Source organism: Leishmania mexicana, chromosome 29, assembly GCF_000234665.1.
Source record: "Leishmania mexicana MHOM/GT/2001/U1103 complete genome, chromosome 29".
Lineage (NCBI taxonomy): Eukaryota > Euglenozoa > Kinetoplastea > Trypanosomatida > Trypanosomatidae > Leishmania > Leishmania mexicana.
In genome coordinates, this window is record NC_018333.1 from 320,889 (window position 1) to 340,375 (window position 19,487).

The following is a 19,487-nucleotide window of genomic DNA, read 5'->3' on the forward strand; positions in this document are numbered from 1 at the left end:
TGTGTCTCGACCCTTTTCTTCCTGCTATTTCCCTCTCATTCGCATGTCTCTCTCGCTCTCTCTTCGTTGCCCGGCGTCTACCCACACCCATCAAGCACCAAGCACACGCGCACACATACATGCAAACATACAGTTACGTGGGAGTGGGGAGACGCTATGAAATCACGAGGTCTCCTCCCCCTTCCCTGCTTGGTCCTTTTCCACTGACGCACGTGCTCGCGGCATTGAGGATGGTGGTTGAGGCGATGTGCACGCCTCCTTGTCTGTGCTCTTGCTCACAGTTGCCTTTTGGTGACCTCCGCTGGCTGGACTTGAACGGGTGTTGCGTTCTGCACAGTCTTCTCACTGGACTTGCTTTGGCCTTTTCCCCCCTCTCTCTCCCTCTCTCCGTCTTTCTGCGAGTCCACGCCTTGTGCGGGCTTTCTTGTCTCAAACACAGACGTTGCTGAGGCCGTGCACGGATCACCAACCCCACCACCTCTAAACCAGTCGGTCACCGAGGCGGCTGTACGGTGTCACTGTGCCGCGGCTGTGCGGTGCACCGCTTCGCTCCACTCTTCAGTCCAACCGTTTTCTTTTTCCCTCTTCGGGGCTGCACGTCTGTGGGAACGCTGTGTTGCAACCCCTCACACATCCCTCTACCATGCCTACACGCGTCCCTCATCAAGTTCTGGAGGGCCGTCTTCTTGAGGCGTCCCGTCTGCCCGAGGCACTCTACGAGGTGGTAGGCTTGGTGTGGTTCAGTCTTGTTAACAGCGCATGCGACTCTGCAGCTGCTGAGGCTGCCGCCGCTGTCGCCACTGCTGCCACCTCGAGTGCTGATTTAGACACTTCACCTTTGACACCTCGGCCACTACATGCACGGTGGGCAGGCTCTGCTGCGCGCGACACGCACGACGCAGGGAACGCTGCACCAAACATCTCGGAGGAGCCGTTTGCTGCGGTTCTCGGGCACGCAGCAGCCGGCCACGCCGTCTCTGCTGCCGATTTGGACGAGTGGGCGAATACGGCGCTGAGCAGCTTCGTTGGCGGTTATGATCCGTTTCTTTCCGAACCATCTACAGTGATGACACCAGCGGTGCTTCCAGCCGCCTCGCCGACAACGAGCTCTGCGCAGGACTTGCCGTCTTCCACTTCATGCGTGCCGCGTCCTGTGCCGGTGGTCGAACTCAGCCCGCTGATCTTGCGTGTGCTCCTGTGGTGGGCTGGCCGTCCTCAGCTGCCGTCGCGGCGGAGCGGGCACGCTGCCAAGGTCGAACGACAGAATACCTACAGCAACCCCATCAATCGCCAGAGCGTGGGCGACAGGTCGACGAGCGAGTTATGTGCTGACAGTCGCGCCACTTTGCACTCGTCGCCCAGGGACAACGGTGACAGCGGCAATCTGCCACCACAGCAGCAGGACGATGCCATGAGTGCGCAGCAGCTGCGGCTGCGCATCGCCGACATCTTCGCCCTGCTGTGCCGCCGCGACGGTGGGGTGGCTGTGTCCGACGCGCTCCTGTACGGTCGTTGCCACGATGCCTCCGAGCTTGCGGCGCAGCGCTGCCACCTTGTGTTCAGCGGCTTCTCCGATGCACGCTGGAGGGCGGCGACGGCACTGGCCCTGACTTCACCCAAAACCTTCGTTACCGCCGTGGAGCTGGCGGTGATCGAGACCTCTGCCTCATCTGATGCTGAACACGGCGGTGCAAGTGTGCGCAGTGGTACGTACAACGTGAGCCAAGTGCTGTGCGCGCTGGTGGACCTGCACACATCTGCCACTCGACGCTCTCAGCCGAAACCGTCTCCGCACCTCACAACAGACACGAACCTGGAGTCCGACGTGATTGCGACAGGTGTGCTGCTCCGCGCTCTGCTCCGCTGCCCACCACTCCACAAGAGACTCGTGCGACTGTTTAGTGGCGACGCGCGCGCAAGAGAACCGCGACGCCATAGGCGAGGGGCCTCAGCTGTCGCAGTGACGCCGCTGCCTGCGGCGTCCGTGAAGTCCCCAGAAGAGGTTGAACCGGGGTCGTCCTCGACTGTAGTCTTGAAAGCGGCGGACACTTGCAGAGAGCTCGATATCTTCTTGCCCGCCCTCACTCACGCATCACCGATCGTGTCGGCCGAGTCGTGGCAAACGTTGACGATGCTGCTGTTTCCCTCCTCGACTGCCACCGTCAGCTCTGCAATGCGACGACTGCTGCTGTTGACGCCGGCGTGCCCGGTGCAGCGCCTCCTTGCAGCCGCGTTGACACTCCCTGGAGACGACAATGACGCCACACGTGCGAGTAGGCCATCGACGCCGCAGCCCGCCTTGCTCTCGTCTTCCCATCCTATGGCACGCAACAACGCACTGCGACTCCTCCACGTACTGTGCTCCTCGAGCGATCTGCCGCCGGGCCTCCAGTCGCTCTTTCAACAGTGCCCCGCGCTACTGTGGCGGGTGCTGCGCCTGGCCGCTGCGGTCTGCAAAGGAGTAGCCGTTGCCCATGCCGCGCTGGTGCGGCGCGTCCTTGTCGACTACATCATGCTATGTGCTCCACAGTCTAGCTGTAGTGGAAGCGGCGGTGTCGACCTGCGCAACGACTCCAGCGTCTCCACCCAGGTGCTTCTGCGCGAAAACAAGGATGCTGTCGCCCGCTTCTTGGCGTCGACGTACGCAGCGTGGGGTGGTGGTGTCAGAGTGCCGGAGGACAGTGGGGGTGACTTGGCTGGCGCCGCCGCTCCTGCAGCCTCGGAGAATGCCTACGACGAGGGACACCTAATGACGGTCCTGAACACGCTGTGAGTGTGCGCGGCCATACGCTTCGGCACACCACCACATGCCACCACTGTCCCTTCGCGGGTGATGTGGCGAAGACTCATCTTGTGGTGCGAGTGTCCGTGAGAGGAAAGAAAACATGCAGTGGGCGCCTTGACAGCGTTTCTCGCTCGCACCACATCTACTTCTCCATCTCTGCCGTGGCCACCTTGCCGTGTGCAGGGAGGCCGCAGACCACTCCTCCAACAAGGGAGAGGGAAAGCGAAGAGGCGATGGCGATGATGATGATGGGCGTAGCGTTTTATCCTTCTCGTTGTTGTTGTTAGGGATTTCGCTGCCTTTTGTTTTCTCGCTCCCTTATCAGCGATTTCTTTTCTTTGTTGCGCATTCTCCTGCCCTTCAACGGCCTAATGCTTCTCTATCCTTCGCTGCCCTTTACCTTCCATCGTCCCTCTCTGCCTCCGTTTCTGGGTTGCTGCTCTTCTCCTCGTCACACCTTACCACCAAACACCACCATCCCCCTTGCCTGCACAGCCTCTCTTAGCTTACATGTGCGGCGCCTCCCCTGTGAGCACTCCTACCCACACGCGATCACGTAAAGACCATTACTCACTCAGGAACGTTACAGGGGTGGCGATGGATTCACAGGCTGCTTCTCAACCTTTCCCTTCGGCCGCTTCGTGCGTGCAGTTCCGGCCTGAGCAACTTCAGCTCGACACAGGCATCCCTCTCGGGTCCGGCGCTATTAGCCAGGTTGTGCAGTGCCGTCTACGCTGCGCCGCCGCGCCCTTGCTGCCGGTTGTGGTGAAAGCCGTCTCCAAGATCCAGGTGCTGCAGCAGGGTAAGGTGCAGAGTGTCATGAACGAGAAGGCGACGCTGCAGCGCCTCGCTCCGTTTCCGTATGTGGTCCGTCTCTACGGCACCGCCCAGTCCGAGGACGAGCTTTACTTTGTGCTTGAGTGGCTTCCCCATGGCGACCTGCTGCAGCACATCCGATACGTGGCACAGGAGCGTGTGCGGCAGTACAACGCGGAGGAGGCAGCAGCTGGATCAACTTCTAGTATGCCTAATCCCGGTGCAGTAGCCGGTGGCACCACTGGATTCGTGCCGGACGGCGCCCCAGTGTCGGAGGCATCAGCGTCGACGGGTCTGTCCAAACAGGCCACGACAATTCCGGCCAGCAGCACGGCGCTCCGATGCCTCGACTTTCACGACATCCAACTTATCACGGCACAACTGGTGCTGGCCCTTGAGCACACCGCCGACAGGGGTGTCGTGCTGCGTGACTTGAAGCCCGAGAATGTGGCGTTTGATGAGAAGTACCGCGCCTGCTTGCTGGACTTCGACACGGCAGACCTCGAGGGGGCCGTAAATATGCCAGCGACGAACGGCGGCGTAGCATGCCCGCCACCGGTGGATGCAGCTGCCGTGGGAGAGGCCGAAAACAGTGATGGCGGCGGTGGCGACGCAGCAGCAGAGAACGGCGGCGCCTCTTCCTATGCACGACGGCGTCGCCTCACCGTCTCTCAAATTCACAGTATGCGCAAGAAAACGGCGAGCTTCTGCGGCACGGCGCACTACGTCTCACCGGAGATGGTGGGGGAGTGCAAGTGGAGCTTCAGCAGCGACCTATGGGCCCTCGGTACACTCGTGTACGAGTTGGTGTACGGCGAGCACCTCTTTTCTGGCATCACACAGTTTGAAGTCCTCCAGAAGGTAGTCCATGGCAGCTACGTGGAGAGACAGGAGCTGTTCCCCCGCATCGACTTCGACGACGACGCGGATGGAAAAGCGGAGCAGTGCGGCGGCGGGCGTCGCTTCGCTGATGTGAAGGATTTCATCCAGCAACTGCTCTTGACGGACCCGCAGAAGCGGCTTGGCGTGCACCCCGACACGCACCGCTTCGACGCCACGGCGCTGCGACGCCACTCGCTGTTCGACGGTTTTCAATGGGAGCCGCTCGAGGAGCAGCTGCGCACCTTCCGCATGCGCCGATTCCACTCGGGGAGGTCGAAGGCGACGAGTGCTGAGTCAGGCGACGCGAGCTATGATGCGCGAGAGGCTTCGAGTGATGCCTCAGATGGTTCGTCTGCCGCGCTAAAGTTGCTTGCAGCCGCGTGCGTCGATCCATCTGCATCACTCGCCTCGTGCTACCACATTCTCCCTTTCAACGACCCCGCCTACGCAGAGTATGTATATCGCGCGACGGCGGATACCAACCCGTTCGAGCAGTTCTTTAAAGAGGACACCGGCCCCGCACCCACGGTAGCGGCAGCATCACGTGAGGGAGCGGGGGCAGCGGGTGGCAGCGCGCCTGGTCCAGTCCCCACACTTGCGGTGGATTCCAGGCCCGAGGCCGCCTCGGTAGTGGACGACGACGAGGTGGATGACGTGATTGATGATGTAGGCATGCACTATACCGGCCGCTCCGCCGAGAAATACTTTCAAAATTACTGCGACACTCCCTGAGGTGGCAGTGCATGTGTGCCTGAGTGCCCTTTAGCTTTTTCTTGAGGGCTGTGAGAGGCGGTGTGGGGAGAGGGCGGACGGCGGTGCTGCCCATTCTCTTTTCTCGCCTTGCTCCACCCCTCCCGTGCTGCATCACCAACGAGGTAGACTTCCTCTCCTACCTCTTGGCAGCGCGGGCAGATCGGAGGGCCAGGTCAGCAGGGGCGCATCCTCATCACACCGTCTTTGTAAAGGCGTATGCAGCTGCACCTCCACGTATGCGTGCTTGTGTGGTGATGGTGAGCGGCTGTAGCGCTTCTCCACCTCCCCTCGCCGACGCTGCTCGAACACACGCTCACGCGCAACATCAAGTGCAACTGAGGTGCTTTTTGGATGGTGGTGGGCACGCACATCTCCGTACGATGTAATAGCAGATACCAATCTGCCTCTGTGCGTGCGTGTGGGGCTGTGGGGCTGTGCCGAGAGAGGGAGTGCTCGGCTTCGATACCCAACCCATCGCATGGCGAGGTTTCTCCCTTTCTCTCTCTCCGATGGCACACTCATCCATCACGAGTGATGAGCACACGCAAGGTGCTTGCACAGTGACGGCAGCAGCACGCCAAAACGCAAATGACGAGAAAGGACGAAGAGAGTAACCCCGTTCACGCGTGCTCTCGTCAGTCTTACAGTTACCCGTGCGCACAGCTGCTTCCAGCGCCGTCAGCACGGCAGCCTTCCCTCGACAGCTTCTGCAGTCGAGGAACGAAATGTAACAGATGCCACACCGCCATGCTGATGAGCGGCACATGGTGTGGTGGTCCACTGCCCCTCTCCCAGCAAAAGGTGTGCGCCACCACCGTACTTGTGCTTTCCATCTCCTCCACTACGACCCTCTTGAGAGCGTACAGCCCTTTCCTGCGAGGAGTGCACACACACACACACACAAGCACAAGCACAAGCAACGTAGCTACACATTGATCCACAGAGCACTCTTCCCCGGCCGTTACCTCGTTTTTTTTTCGTTTGCTTTCGAGCGCCGTGTCATCGGGAGAGCGACAACTGGGGCCGTGAAGGTGTTCTACAGCTGAACCACCGGTATCCCCTCCCCTTCTGTCTTCGTGTGCAGTGACTGCGGTGCTTCATACCCTTCACTCCCCTCACACCACACATAGCCCCTCCCCCCTCCGACTTATCTGCTTCAGCGATGCTGGAGATTACGAGCCTTGGCCAGTTGCTATCGCATGTGCAGCGCAGCGATGTGGTGACGGTGATCGACTTCTATGCCGACTGGTGCGGACCGTGCCAGCAGATCAAGCCACGATTCGAGCAGATGGCGCGCTACTACGACCCCAGCAAGGTCATCTTTGCCAAGTGCAACGTCGACCGTAACCGCGATTGCGCCAGCCGCTACGGCGTCTCCACGATTCCCACCTTCATCGTCTTCTACGCCAATGAGCGTGTTACCACCGTGACAGGCGGCGACCTTGGTATGGTGCAGCGTAGCATCGATCTCGCCGTGGCCCAAATCCCGGAGACTGCGGCGCCCTCGTCTTCCGACCGGACGACAGCGACGAGTGACGTGGTGCAGGAGACGCAGGATGCCTTTGCAGAACAGATGTTGCGCATTGTGGAGGCCAAGAGTACAAAGAACCAAATCCTCGAGAAGGATAGCTGTGACGCTGCGTACGCGCTGCTCAAGGCCAAGACTCCCTACGGTCTGCTGCTGCTGCCCTACCTCGCCTCTGACGCCTTCTCCGCCATGGCCATCGACTCCCTCTTCTCCAACATTGCCTCTCGCTCTGGCGCTGAGCGGCACGACGAGGGGTATCTCATCAACCAGGTCCTGTCCCACCTCATGCAACTCTCCACCCATCTCTCCTGGGGGGACGTGAGCGTTGTGAAGCAGCTGCACCGCGTGCTCCTGTCGCTGCTCGCCTGCCCACGGATGCAGACAGCGCTGATGGCGAGTCCGTTCTTTACCAACATGTTCATCACAACCGGCACGCAGCTCGAGCGCACCACGCTCTTGGGCGTCCTCTTTGGCTTGGGACCAAAGCCTATGACAGCGGCGCGCGCGCCGCACGGGGACTGGCTCGCGATGCTAGAGGTGTTCTCTCCTCAAAAGAAGGATGAGCATCAGCAGACAGTCTACACCATACAGCAGGACGTGAATACGCTTGCGAAGATGAACGTGCGACTGGTGCAGGGCCTGCTGCACGTAAGGACGGTTCGCGACGCAACACTGCGGTACCTTGGCAGGGCCCTACAACTGAACGAGGATTACTTGAAGACGATGCACCACGACAGCCCAATCAGCTCTCGCTACTTTATGATCCAGCTTCAGTCGGTTCTCATTGAACTCGCGCTGCCTATCTTCCAGGCGCGCGCGAACAAGGAAGACACGAGCAGCAGTGGGGGTTACGACTACCGCCAGATCCCAGCCCACTACCTGCTGGATCGCCTGTACGGCCCAAACGGCGTGGTCGTCTCGTTCGGCAGCGACGTCGAGCGGGTGGCGCACTTCGGCGACGACAACCCGCTGCCCCACCCGCCGTCGAGCCGCGACCCCTACAAACCTTTCATTCATCTCTTCTTCCTCGCGGCCCGTGCTGTCACGCTGTGCGCGGCCGTCTTCATTGACGAGCATGAGCGCGATGAGCGCCAGGCGACCCATCCTCAGGCGTCACGGCAGCAGCGCGACTTCTTCACCGCGGAGAAGCTCCTACTTGAGGGCCTGCTCGGGTCGACGGAGCTTAGTGCGAGTCGACTCGAGTTCCTCAATCACCTCGCCCACTGGCTCCTGACGGTGATGCAAGTGGATGACCAGGGTGTCCTGCCGCCTCAACCGCCAGCGGAATGGGGCTACCTCCCGCAGTGCCTCGTCGACTGCGTGATTCGCGCCACGAGTATGGCGCCGTTGGACGGCCTTTACTCCGACGGCATGATCTCCCTCATGCTGGTGCTGATGGGCAACACCAAGTACTTCCCTAAGCCCCACACGCACGCCCTCTTCCCTGCCTACCTGCTGCGGCTGCAGGAGAACTACACGACACGCAAGGTGCTCGAGCAGCATCCGTGGTTCAGCACCCACATTGTGCGCGCCTGTATGGAGTGCTACATCGCTGTCGAGAAGTCCACATACGAGCGGGTCAAGGTGCGCTATGAGCTCTCGTACGCCATCAAAACGTTCCTCAAGTCGAACCTGCTGTGCGAGCCAGTGCGGGAGGAAATGGAGTCGCAGGCGAACAACACCATGCTCGAGCGCTTCTCGCACATGGCGGTGGCGGAGGTGAATGAGGCAGTCGATCAGGTGATCGACACCCTAACAAGGATGAACGAGATGGTGAGGGCCGGCGCTGATTTGTCAGAGAACGCCGTGGCGTCGGCCAGCCCGCAGAACGCCGCTGACGGGTCGAACGGGGAGCAACAGCAGCGGCAGACGCGCCGTCAGGCAAGCAACACGAGTCGCAACGAGGACGCCGACTCCGGCGAGGATAGTGGCGAGGGAGACGAGGAGGAGAATGCAGACGGGTCGCAGACGTATCACGAGCGTGGCATGAGCCTCCGCTCGCACCTGATGCTCTTCACCGCTTCGATGGACATGTTCATCGAGCTGTCTTTGCAGTTCCCCAAGGGTGTCTCGCAGAACATGGTGGCTGGGCAGATCAGTGAGATGCTTGCCCGCAGCCTGATGGCGTTCGCCGGCCCAAACAGCCGGAGCCTGAAGATCCAGAACGCGGACCTCTACAACTTCCGCCCCCGAGAGGTGCTGATGCGCCTCGTCGACTGCTTCACGCACTTCCGGCGCTCCAAGAACTTTCTCCGCTGCCTGTGCCACTGCAGCATTCCGCTCTCTGACATTCGAAGTGTTATGCACACCATCGTGGACCGCCAGCTCGTCTCGGAGGATCTCATCTGGAAGGTGTCCGAGATGGCGGCGGCGGTGGCGTCTGTGTCCAAGGAGGTGGACAACGAGGAGGCCGTCTGGGACGATGCGCCGGACTACGCCTTGGATGCGTTGCTCTCCACCCCGCTCCTTCAGCCGGTTGCGCTGCCGGCGGAGGTGAAGGACCTGAATGACCTGGTGTACGTCAACCAGGAGACGCTGCACCACCTCTTCCTTTCCGAGAGCAAGCACCCCTTCACGAACGAGCCTCTGACGGAGGACAAGGTGGCGGCCTTTAACAAGCGCCCTGACGTGGCGGCCGCTGTGGAGAGGCGACGGGCTGCAGTTCAGAAGTGGCTGGAGGACGCCAAGGCCGCCAAGGCGTAGACTTCCAGCTGGACAGTTGCGCACACGCCTGCAGAGAAGCAAAGGGAGAGAGTGAGGGCGCAGCGCACCGGTGCATGTTTTGGTATGGGGCTGTTGGGGGAGGAGGAAGGGGCGGCGTCATGCGCGATCTACTGCGCGCCCCCCTTGCCCCACCACTTCCGCTTCTCACCTTCCTCTTCTGCGCTTTCATTATTCTTCCGTGTTGTGTTTCGCGATGTGTGTGTGTGTGCGCGCGCGTCAGCTGTCATTCCTGCAGCGCTCTCCGTGTCGTCCTCACTCTCTCGTGTTGCGTGACTCCTCGGCATCCGTCGTCTTTTCTTTTTCTCTTGTTGGGCTTGGTGATCATCTTGTGCTGTTCATGGCCGTGTCTCCCTCCCCTTTCCCGCGCCTCTACATCATGATTGCTAGCCCTTGATCTCCCTCCTCACGCACCATCTCTCTCCTTTCGCCTGTGCTGCTCAACACCGCTGACACTGATGCGGGGGCCATCTACTCACGGCTCGACGCATCGTGCGTCCACGCTCGCGCTTGTTTTTGTGCGGGTGCGCATCAGACGGGGTGAACGAAGGGGGGGGGAGGATGGTGGCGTGCGGCGCTGATGGGTGGAAGCTCTGCGCACTTCGCGCCTCCGTCACGCTTTATCCAATTGCGCACGTCTTCTTTGTTCTCTTGCGCGGTTTGCACGTGGGCTCGTGCCGAGGCAGCCGGGTGACGAGAGGGGGGGGAGGGGGTGACACCCCAGTGCGTAGTATCTCAGGGCCCGCTGCTCTCACTCTGTGCGGAAGCCAGACAGCCTCTCCTCCGTCTCTCCCCCTCCCTTGCCCAATGCCGAGCCACCTGCCACGTGGGGAGGTCAGAGCGATGTGCCGCCACGGATGCCGGCGTGCAGGCCCTGGATGGCGCTGCGCCGGAGCGACCTGCGGCAGTGCACAGGCTTGCGCCGCCCATGTGGTAGACGCAGCGTCAGCGTGACTGGAGCGCGTATCCCACCCCCGGCCGTCGCACAGCCTACTGGCGTGGGGAGCGGCTGTGAGGCGACCTGCGGGGCGGGGGTGGGTGGGCGGAGTTCGAGGCAGGGGGTGGTGCCCTCAGGTGACTGAGCCGGGCGCATTTGATGTACCGGGCGTGTCTCTCGGTCTGCTTCGCACGACGCGGATGGGGGCCCCTGTGGGCAGGGTCTGCGGGGGTGAGAGCCGACGCTCGACTCGTGTTGTATGGCAGAGAATGGGTACACGCTGACAAAATCAACAAGAACTGATTGCGCGGCGTATGTTCATGTGGATGCGCAGAGCTTCTGCGTAGCCTTGTCTTCAGTGGCAGGTGACGTACTCCACACACCCACACCCATTTCGGCGCCGCTCCCTTATTCTGCGTCCTCTTTTGGCTTTCTGTTGTCTTTCTCTCCAGCTGGTCGCCTGCATTCGGATACAGCACATCACCGTTGCTGCCAACACCGAAGCGACACGAGTGTATGCACTGTTCGTCGCCTTTCCGTCACAATCCCGGGCTACTCACGGGGCGTGCCGCTGCGTTGCCGCTTGCATCTTCACACAAAAAGCAATAGGCGGCGGAGCTCGATACACTGCTTTGCCATTTTCGGTTTGCCGTCGTTGGCGCGTCTGGCCCGTGCCAGTCTGGCGTCCGCCTTGCCCCATTTCCAGGCTGAGAGCGTGAGGGGAAGGAGGGCGATGACACGAGGCCATGCTTCGCTTCACGTCTTTTGACCTGGGGCGCTGGAGCTCCCGCGACTTTTTGCGGAGCCGTAGTAAGCGGGCTGGTGCCGTCCACACCCGTCACACCCACGGCCGGCAAGGCCGCTACAAGCGCCTTTCGTCCATCACCAGCAGCATTCGTGATGGCCGTCGGCATGCCTCGAACCACATGCAGGGAGGTCTGGGCCTAAAGCTAGGCGGCGGCCTCTTCGGACTGCGCATTCCCCGGCAGCATCAGCTGTCCCACATGTCGAGAGAGGAGTTCGATTTGGAGATGTACGGGCATCCAAACATCACCAACCCATATCGGGAGCACCTCGACGAGCACCCGGACCTCAAGAGCGTCATGATGAACGCCACTGTGACGTTGAGGCTTGTGGTGCTTCTGCCCAAGGCAGCGCGCCGCCCGGTGCAACGCGAGGGAGGCGATGTGCAGGTTCCAGAGCAGTGGTCGAGTGTGGTGCGAGAATTGAACGTGACGCTCAGCGCTCTGGCAGCCAGCGCCAGACAAGCGCTCGGTGTTGTCGAGGTGCATCTGGCGACGCTGGAGACCTCCGTCTGCTGTCGCTGCGTACCGAGTGGTGATGCGTTGACCCCGGTTGCTGTCGATGGGAAGCGAGTGGAGGTAGGGCCCGACCTGGAGACTGGCGTGGCTCGACTCTATCGCACTCATTGCTTGTTGAGGAGCCGGCTGAAGCCAGAGGCTGGAGCGACGCTACGCCATCGCCGGCCTGCCGCTTTCATGGGGGCCGCACTACGCGCGCCTTCACCGACCTCCTCGTCGACACCGCCAGGAATGTTTCCTTGGTCTGCGCCCTCGACGTCCTTTACGTCCTCGGTGCTGACCAGTCTCACGAAGGATACTGATGCGCCTTCGCAGACGGTCCTACACAGGCCATGCAGCGAAGGTGCTCTTACTGATGCTTGCCTGCCCTGCTCGGCGATGACGTTCTCTAGACCCGTGACTGCTGATACCCCAGGCGCTTCTGAAGGGAAGGGCATGATGGAGCTGGTGCGCGAGTGCAGTGCCACCGAGCAGCCCTTGCTGCGTCTGTGCCTGCGTCCTGGCGCGTCTGCGGGCACGTGGACACATCTTGCTGTGAGCAAGGGTCGCTCGAAGACGACTGCGGTAGCCGGACCCGCTGCTGTCGCGACGCGGAAGGTTCTCAAGGAGGATATCGACCTCAACGGCGAGGTCGGGGTGTGGCGACTGGCTCGGTCATCTCTGTCAGAGCTTCTTCGCTGGCACTACTGTGCGCGAGATCCGCGCGCGCACAACCACGACGCGCTGCCTCATCACCGCCGCTCGCTGCCTGTCTTGCTCGTGGTGGACTACTCCACAATCACTGGGGATGTAGGCCGCGCGCGGACGCAAAGTGCAGCATCATCGAGGCCTGCTGCGACGCTTATGCCGCGACATCTCTCGCTTGAGTTGGAGTCCGCGGGGTTCAAGCTGCTAGCCGAGTCATCCTTGCTCGACGTCGCCAAGTCTCTGGAGGCGTGGATGCCGGCGCGGCAGTGGGTGGACTACGTTCAATCCTGTGCACACGCGCAACCACACGGCGCTTGCAGGGAAGTTCCAGCCGCAGAGGCGGCGATCTCGTAAGAAGAACGCGAGAGAAACGGTGCCAGCCGCCTCTCCAGTTGGGTCTATTTCTGCAGGGCACACGGGCGCCGTCAGGCTATTTCGCAGACCGCGCGTAGGGCGACATGGACGCATGCCTGCACACTCGCTCACGCGCAGCTCACTAAGCACAACACACAAGGAGAACGGTAAGAGAACCGGCGCGAGGTACACAAAGACATGGTGAGGCGCGGCGGTACCATCGGTGAGGACATGAATGCCCTGTGCCGTGTCTACGCTGACGTCAGCGCACCAAATCATTGATTGCCACGCACGGCTCTGTTCTCTCCTCTCCTGCCGCGAAGAGCGTGCCTCTGTGTGCAAGAGGAGGAGAGAGGGGAGGACGGGCGCCGCGCGGTGGCTTCCTCTGCCTGAGGAGGGCGAGGTGGGGCGTAGCAGCACTCTCAGAGATATTGCTGTGGCTTGTTGTCATGTAAGGCGCTGCCTCTCCCTGTACTTCCATCTCCGTGTGATGAATTTGCACCTCCTTTGTTCACTCTTCTCCCGCTCCCCGCAGTGCGCCGCTCTGCGAAGGCGTTCCCACCGCGCACGCGTGTCTGTGTCTGTCTACCATCCTTGCTGCGAGGAGGTTGTGGGTGCATCCATACGGCAGTCGGGGCAGACGGTGGGCTCCACATCACACATTCTCCTTGCCACTGCGCCACACTGTGCGCGCACTTCTCTCTTTTCTGTTGTTTCTTTCGCTGCCTTTTGATTCACAATGCGCTGCGTGCGCGCCTTGCCCGTGTGCCACCGCTTTCTGGCATCGCGGGTGGTGACAGGTACACCGACGTGCGCAACCACTTTCGGCTCTGCGTGCCTTTCGTTGGTTTTCGATGGCGATGCGACACTTAAAGCCAGTCGTCGCTACTCGTCCACCTCGGCGCACGGTGCGCGGTCGGCAGCAGCCGCGAGCACGTCCAAGCTGAATTACTACCGAAACCTCGGCGTCGACACGGATGCAACACCGCAGGAGGTGAAGGCCGCCTACCGCCAACTGGCGCTGAAGTACCACCCCGATGTGGTGGAGGAGGCACACAGGACACACGCGGAGATGCTCTTCCGCCGTGTTTCGGAGGCGTATGAGGTGCTCTCAGACCCGGTGCGGCGTCGTGCGCACGATACGGAACTAGGCATCCAGACGCGCCGCAAGCAGCAACCGTCTGCCACAGCCGCAACAGGCGCGCCGTCTGCCGCCAACGCAGAGGCGGGTACAAGGGCCGGCTCTCCTGCCGGCGGCGCGCGGCCGTCCTCAGAATCTGCGCGAAGGCGGAAGCACACGACATCGACTGCCTCGTCAACGTCTTCGACGACCTTTCAGCAGCAGCAGCGGCGGTATCGCAAGCCGTTTGTGCGCGGTGATGCCAATCGTGTCTTCGCCGACGCGTTCGACGGGAAGACGCTGGACGAAATTCTGTTCGACGTGCAGCGTCGTCGCCGCCAGGAAAAGGCTGGAGGGGCAACAGCGGAGCAGCACCACCAAAGAGACGGTGGCCCGGGGCATGCGGCGTCTAGTGACACCACAAAATCGTCTTCGCCGCCGCCACCGGTCATGGGGGAAAACGGCCCTCTCGATCGCGACGCACGTCTGCGCCACGTGATGGACACGGCCGCCGAGTTGTTTGCGCAGCGAGCGCAGCGCCAGTACGGGCACGGTATTCTTCGTCACATACGTGGCGTAGCCGGTCCGCTGCCTGAAGGGCCGGCAGCTCCGCCTGAGGTTTACATGCCGTTCCGCCCCTTCGTCGGCATGCCGGTCCCTCCAGGCGTGCGGACCCCGCCGGAGCCGAAACTGGGAAAGGTGCTGGACTCGCAAGAGGCCACCGTAGACAGCAGCAGCAGCACATTGGACTCTCGTGGTGCGGCGTGGTACGAGATTCCGAGGCAGTTTCACACGCACACGTACGCAGACGGCACCCCGCAGAGTCGCTCCACGAGTTTGGCAAAGGCAACCAAGTACATCCACGGCATGCCGCACAACATGGGCCAGCTCTACTCGTATCACCGCCCGTACTAGGCAGGAGCAGAAACGGAGCAGCAGCGTGCGTGTGTGTGTCCTTTCGAGCCATGCTTTGCCCTACACGCGAGACACGAAGGGGACGGCCATGGTCGTATCCTCACCCTCATGGAGGGCCCTCTACGGCTCTTTTCGACGACTCCCTGCTCATCGCTGGGGGCTGTTGGTTGGCTGTCTTGTCAGAACACACACACACACACACACACGGCTGGGCAAGGGTGAAGAATTTGAACTCGCGGAAGGACGGGCAGGTGCGCAGGGTGGGGTGCACTAGGGTGCACGCTAAGTGCCCCCCTGTTGACGCCCACATTAAGCCGAACAGACAAACCAAGTGTGCAGGAAAGTCGACATCCGTGTTGAGGGGCGGGCAGGTGCAGAGCGGGAGGGAAAGCGAGCGAGCGTTTTCGGAGAGAGAGGGAACACGCTTCCGTCGACCCCGCCCCGTCTTCCTCTTCCTCTCGCGCGCGCGCATATGCAGCGGCGCGTGCGGGAGAAGGGGGATGCGGTCGGGAGATGGAGGGCAGCAGAACGGCCCGGAGAATGCTTCTCCCTGCGTCGCATCCTACTTCTCTTCTACCTTTTCTTCGCACTCTCTTACTTGTTGCTGTCCTCGCACACCATCTGCGCCGCCCCCCCCCCCACACACACACACACAAACACAAACACGCCCGACCTCGCACATCGACATACACACTCACACGCGACATTGCGCATAGTGTGGAGCCGTCGCTGCGTGGCATGCGAAAGAGTGTCTCTTATCACCGCTACCCGCATCTCTTCTTACTTTCCATTCCTCTCGTCTCGCCAGAAGCCCCTTCTAAGGATGCGCGCACACAGTGGAATGCGCCGTCTTGCGTGTCTGGCGAGCGCCACGGCCATGTCGGGCCTTTCGGTAGCTGCCACTACCGCTAACCCCGCGGCGTCGACGACCGTACCGGCCCGCTTCATCTATACCACGTGGGGGTCCGTCCCGTGCGAGGGCGTGGCGTGCAATGAGAGCTGGCTGAAGCGCGTCACCTCGCAGTCTGAGTACCGCAGCTTCGATTTTTGGCATGTGCCGCAGGCGGATGTTCCAGCAGGGCTGAAGCTGAACGCGGTCGAGCGCTACCTGTTGAGCAGCCTGGAGAACGACGCAGAGCGCCTGCTGAATGTTTCGTGGTGTGAAGACTTCGACTCGTACTGGCGCGACCGTGTGAGCTCGCTGGAGATGCTCTACAAGACCATCTACACAGATGACCACCCGCTCTACCGCTACATCTTCGGCAACTGCACGCACAAGACGGCAGAGAAAGAGCATATGCTGCGCAAGCTGAATTACCTCAAGAACATTCTCTTCTGGGCTGGCCGCACAGAGCGATGCTACACAAGCATCGCGAAGGCGCGCTACTACGTGCAGCGCTGCGTGTGGAACGCCCTGGAGCGTGAGCGCTACCTCTGCGCGTGCGTGGAGGCCGTCGACTCCTTCGGGAAGAAGGTGCCTGAGGAGCTGTGTCATAAGGCGATGCCGGAGCTGGAGGTGGCCCTAGTGAGCATGCGCCATTGGGTGTGGGACTGCCCGAACGGCAAGCGCACCTTCACGCGTCGCCTCGCGTAAACATGAGCTAGGCGTTGGCGGTGCTGTAGCTGAAACAAGAAGCAGAGCAGAACGGGATCGCGTGATGGCTTGCACGGGTATCCAAGCGACATCGCTTCACACCCTTCACCTCTGCCCCCCCCCCTCTTCCCTCTTCGTAGCATAGGCATGTATGATGGTATGGTTGTATGAGTGGTCTCGGTGGCCCTCCGTGTTCCGTGTTGCGCGTTTCCCTTTGTGTGTGTCCTTCCGTTTTGCCTACGTTGTGATGCACCTCTGCCTCGACAGAGGCGAGTATTCGACCGCCGCGATGCTCTCGTGCCTGTACGGGTGTGTTTTCTTTCCAGTGCTAGCACCGATGCACAGGCTCAGACACACTGTTCTCCCTTTCCTCTCCTTCGTCTCTCCCCCTCCCCTGCCCCATGCCGAGCCACCCCTGATGGTGGCACGGTGACCCACCTGCCGCGTGGGGAGGTCAGAGCGATGTGCCGCCACGGATGCCGGCGTGCAGGCCCTGGATGGCGCTGCGCCGGAGCGACCTGCGGCAGTGCACAGGCTTGCGCCGCCCATGTGGTAGACGCAGCGTCAGCGTGACTGGAGCGCGTATCCCACCCCCGGCCGTCGCACAGCCTACTGGCGTGGGGAGCGGCTGTGAGGCGACCTGCGGGGCGGGGGTGGGTGGGCGGAGTTCGAGGCAGGGGGTGGTGCCCTCAGGTGACTGAGCCGGGCGCATTTGATGTACCGGGCGTGTCTCTCGGTCTGCTTCGCACGACGCGGATGGGGGCCCCTGTGGGCAGGGTCTGCGGGGGTGAGAGCCGACGCTCGACTCGTGTTGTATGGCAGAGAATGGGTACACGCTGACAAAACGAAGAAAAAGCGAAAATCTAACCTGCTCTTGGTGCTCGACCCCCGGGCACCGCCTGCGTTTCGCCGAGCGCTCGACGTCTGCCCTGGGGACCTACACGAGCCCACATCCACTTCATCAGCATTTTCCGCCGAGTGTGCGATAGACCAGGGACTTTCGTCCTCTGTGGTAGTAATACGCCGTTTGCTCACGCGTTTCACTCTGTCTTACCTCGCAGGCACACACACACCCACGCACGCACGCACGGGGTTTGCTTGACGGCGAATGGCGCCCGTGCGACAAGAGCGGAAAGAGCAGTGCCGGGGCCACTTATGTGTAGAGGCGCATGTGCGTGTGTGTGTGCGCCTGAGCTGCGCAAAACTTGCATTGTCACTTTATCGCCCTTTTGCGTGATGTGGTGGAGGGCGGGGCAAGGACTGCTTCAGCCACCTTGCCTGCATACCTCCCCTTCCTCTCCTCAACCGTGTCGGCGCATGACCACCGCCGCGGTGTTCAAGGAAACAGGTTCACTCGCTGACGTGCGTCCTTGTTGACGTACTTGTCCTTATCGCTTTTATTTCATCCTGGGGAAGCGGGTCTGTGTCGATGTCCACCGTGGACATGTACATCGACGGGGCTGTCGCCTCCATGTGCGCCACCGTTATTTCAAACCCCTTTGACGTGATGCGAACACGCATGCAGCTGCAGGGAGAGCTGTGCAAGCGCGGCCAGTACCAGGTTGTGTACGACAACCTGGGGCAGGGTATGCTTCGCGTGGCTCGCGAAGAGGGCCTGCGTGCCCTTCAAAAGGGCCTCGTATCGTCTGTGATGTGGCAGGTGATGCAGAACGGGATTCGAGTGGGACTGTACCCTGCTGCGCGGGCCGAGGTGAGCTATGCGTGTGGGTCGGATGCCATCTACATCTCCGTGCTCGCGGGTGCCTTGTGCGGCCTCGTGGGCAGCTACTCTTCCTCGCCATTCCAGCTGGTGAAGACGCGCCTGCAATCGCAGCGCAACACGATTGCGACGGCGCGTGGCGATGTGCTCTCGAAGGCGACGACTGGGGAGCAGTACGACTACGCTGGCGTGAAAGATGCGTTTTGCAAGATCTACAAGGGAGGCGGTCTGCGAGCGCTTTGGAAGGGCTCGCACATTGCGGCGCAGCGCACGCTGGTCGGCTCTGCCGCGCAGCTCACCGCGTACGATGTGGCGAAGCCTATAATTTGCCAGCGGATGGGATGGTCGGCCTCTGACATCCGCGTGCACATCTGCGCCGCCATTTTCGCCGCCTCATGTGTTATGTGCGTCATGAACCCGCTGGACGTTGTCATGACTCGGTCCTTCAATCACCGCGCTGGTGAGCCCGTGGCCTACTCCTCAAACCTCGCCGTAGCGACGTGGAAGATCTACCGCATCGAAGGCGTGCGTGGACTGTACAAGGGCTCCATGGCGCTCTTCTCTCGCTCCGCGCCCCACAACATTGTGACATTCGTGGTGCTGGAGTACCTGCGCAAGCTGCGTGAGCGGTACACGAACCGCGCGTACACATCTGGGTCGTCCGTGGACAAGTCGATTGGGTTTAACAGGCTCATTGATGGAAAGAGCGGCAAGAATGCCTCCTAGTACACTGTGTTGGCCAGTACTGGCCGACGCGGGGTTGTTCTTGCTGTACGCGGGCTGGGTGAGCTGATTACCACTCAGCACACCAGAGAAGTTGTGCTCGTGCGGCAGACTCGCAACTCGCGCTGTTTCCACCTCGCCTGCTGCTGCTGCTCTGCCTTCTCGACTTCCATGTCCGGGCGACTGTGCTGTGTACTCGATGTAAGGATGTTCAACGTAGAGGAGAGGAGAGACGAGTGAGCCGCTTCGCGTCTTGCGCGGGTGGACGACGATGGCTGTGAGTGCGGACCGCATGGCGCTCACCCCATCCAGCTTCGGCACTGATATTCTTTTGGTTTTGGACCTTAAGCAGCGTTTACACCGCGTGGCACACACACACACACACACACACAAAAGGAAGGTGTGAAGGAACGACGCACAAGGAGGTGGCGCTGCTACGCTCCACTGGGGTGATGACGGCTCGAATAGCCCCACCTTGGTGCAAGGGGGCCGGCGGCACGAGCTCCATCCTGCCCTATACGCAAGCAGCAAACGACCCGCGGGGGCACTGACAAGGTGTGCACCCATGGACGAGAGGCAGGGGCGGAGAGGCCCGCACCCTTTTGTGCGCTGCCAAGGCCTATGCCTGCA

General features: G+C 61.4%; 7 protein-coding genes across 7 annotated transcripts; all 7 read left to right on the plus strand.

Moving 5' to 3' along the window:
* Window positions 1–1,066: 1,066 nt before the first annotated feature.
* LMXM_29_0990 (conserved hypothetical protein) lies at window positions 1,067–2,773 on the plus strand (the record flags this gene model as incomplete). Its single annotated transcript, XM_003877201.1, has 1 exon — window positions 1,067–2,773. The coding sequence occupies one exon, from the start codon at window positions 1,067–1,069 to the stop codon at window positions 2,771–2,773; it is 1,707 nt and encodes a 568-aa protein (XP_003877250.1).
* A 609-nt stretch (window positions 2,774–3,382) lies between these two features.
* Window positions 3,383–5,215, plus strand: LMXM_29_1000 (putative protein kinase; the record flags this gene model as incomplete). Its single annotated transcript, XM_003877202.1, has 1 exon — window positions 3,383–5,215. The coding sequence occupies one exon, from the start codon at window positions 3,383–3,385 to the stop codon at window positions 5,213–5,215; it is 1,833 nt and encodes a 610-aa protein (XP_003877251.1).
* A 1,183-nt stretch (window positions 5,216–6,398) lies between these two features.
* LMXM_29_1010 (putative ubiquitin conjugation factor E4 B) lies at window positions 6,399–9,467 on the plus strand (the record flags this gene model as incomplete). The annotated part of the gene is made up of 1 exon (XM_003877203.1): window positions 6,399–9,467. One exon carries the CDS (start codon window positions 6,399–6,401, stop codon window positions 9,465–9,467), a length of 3,069 nt encoding a protein of 1,022 aa, XP_003877252.1.
* A 1,701-nt stretch (window positions 9,468–11,168) lies between these two features.
* Window positions 11,169–12,785, plus strand: LMXM_29_1020 (conserved hypothetical protein; the record flags this gene model as incomplete). Its single annotated transcript, XM_003877204.1, has 1 exon — window positions 11,169–12,785. The coding sequence occupies one exon, from the start codon at window positions 11,169–11,171 to the stop codon at window positions 12,783–12,785; it is 1,617 nt and encodes a 538-aa protein (XP_003877253.1).
* A 739-nt stretch (window positions 12,786–13,524) lies between these two features.
* Window positions 13,525–14,820, plus strand: LMXM_29_1030 (DNAj-like protein; the record flags this gene model as incomplete). Its single annotated transcript, XM_003877205.1, has 1 exon — window positions 13,525–14,820. The coding sequence occupies one exon, from the start codon at window positions 13,525–13,527 to the stop codon at window positions 14,818–14,820; it is 1,296 nt and encodes a 431-aa protein (XP_003877254.1).
* An 841-nt stretch (window positions 14,821–15,661) lies between these two features.
* Window positions 15,662–16,414, plus strand: LMXM_29_1040 (conserved hypothetical protein; the record flags this gene model as incomplete). Its single annotated transcript, XM_003877206.1, has 1 exon — window positions 15,662–16,414. The coding sequence occupies one exon, from the start codon at window positions 15,662–15,664 to the stop codon at window positions 16,412–16,414; it is 753 nt and encodes a 250-aa protein (XP_003877255.1).
* A 1,429-nt stretch (window positions 16,415–17,843) lies between these two features.
* Window positions 17,844–18,860, plus strand: LMXM_29_1050 (mitochondrial carrier protein-like protein; the record flags this gene model as incomplete). Its single annotated transcript, XM_003877207.1, has 1 exon — window positions 17,844–18,860. One exon carries the CDS (start codon window positions 17,844–17,846, stop codon window positions 18,858–18,860), a length of 1,017 nt encoding a protein of 338 aa, XP_003877256.1.
* Window positions 18,861–19,487: the final 627 nt, after the last annotated feature.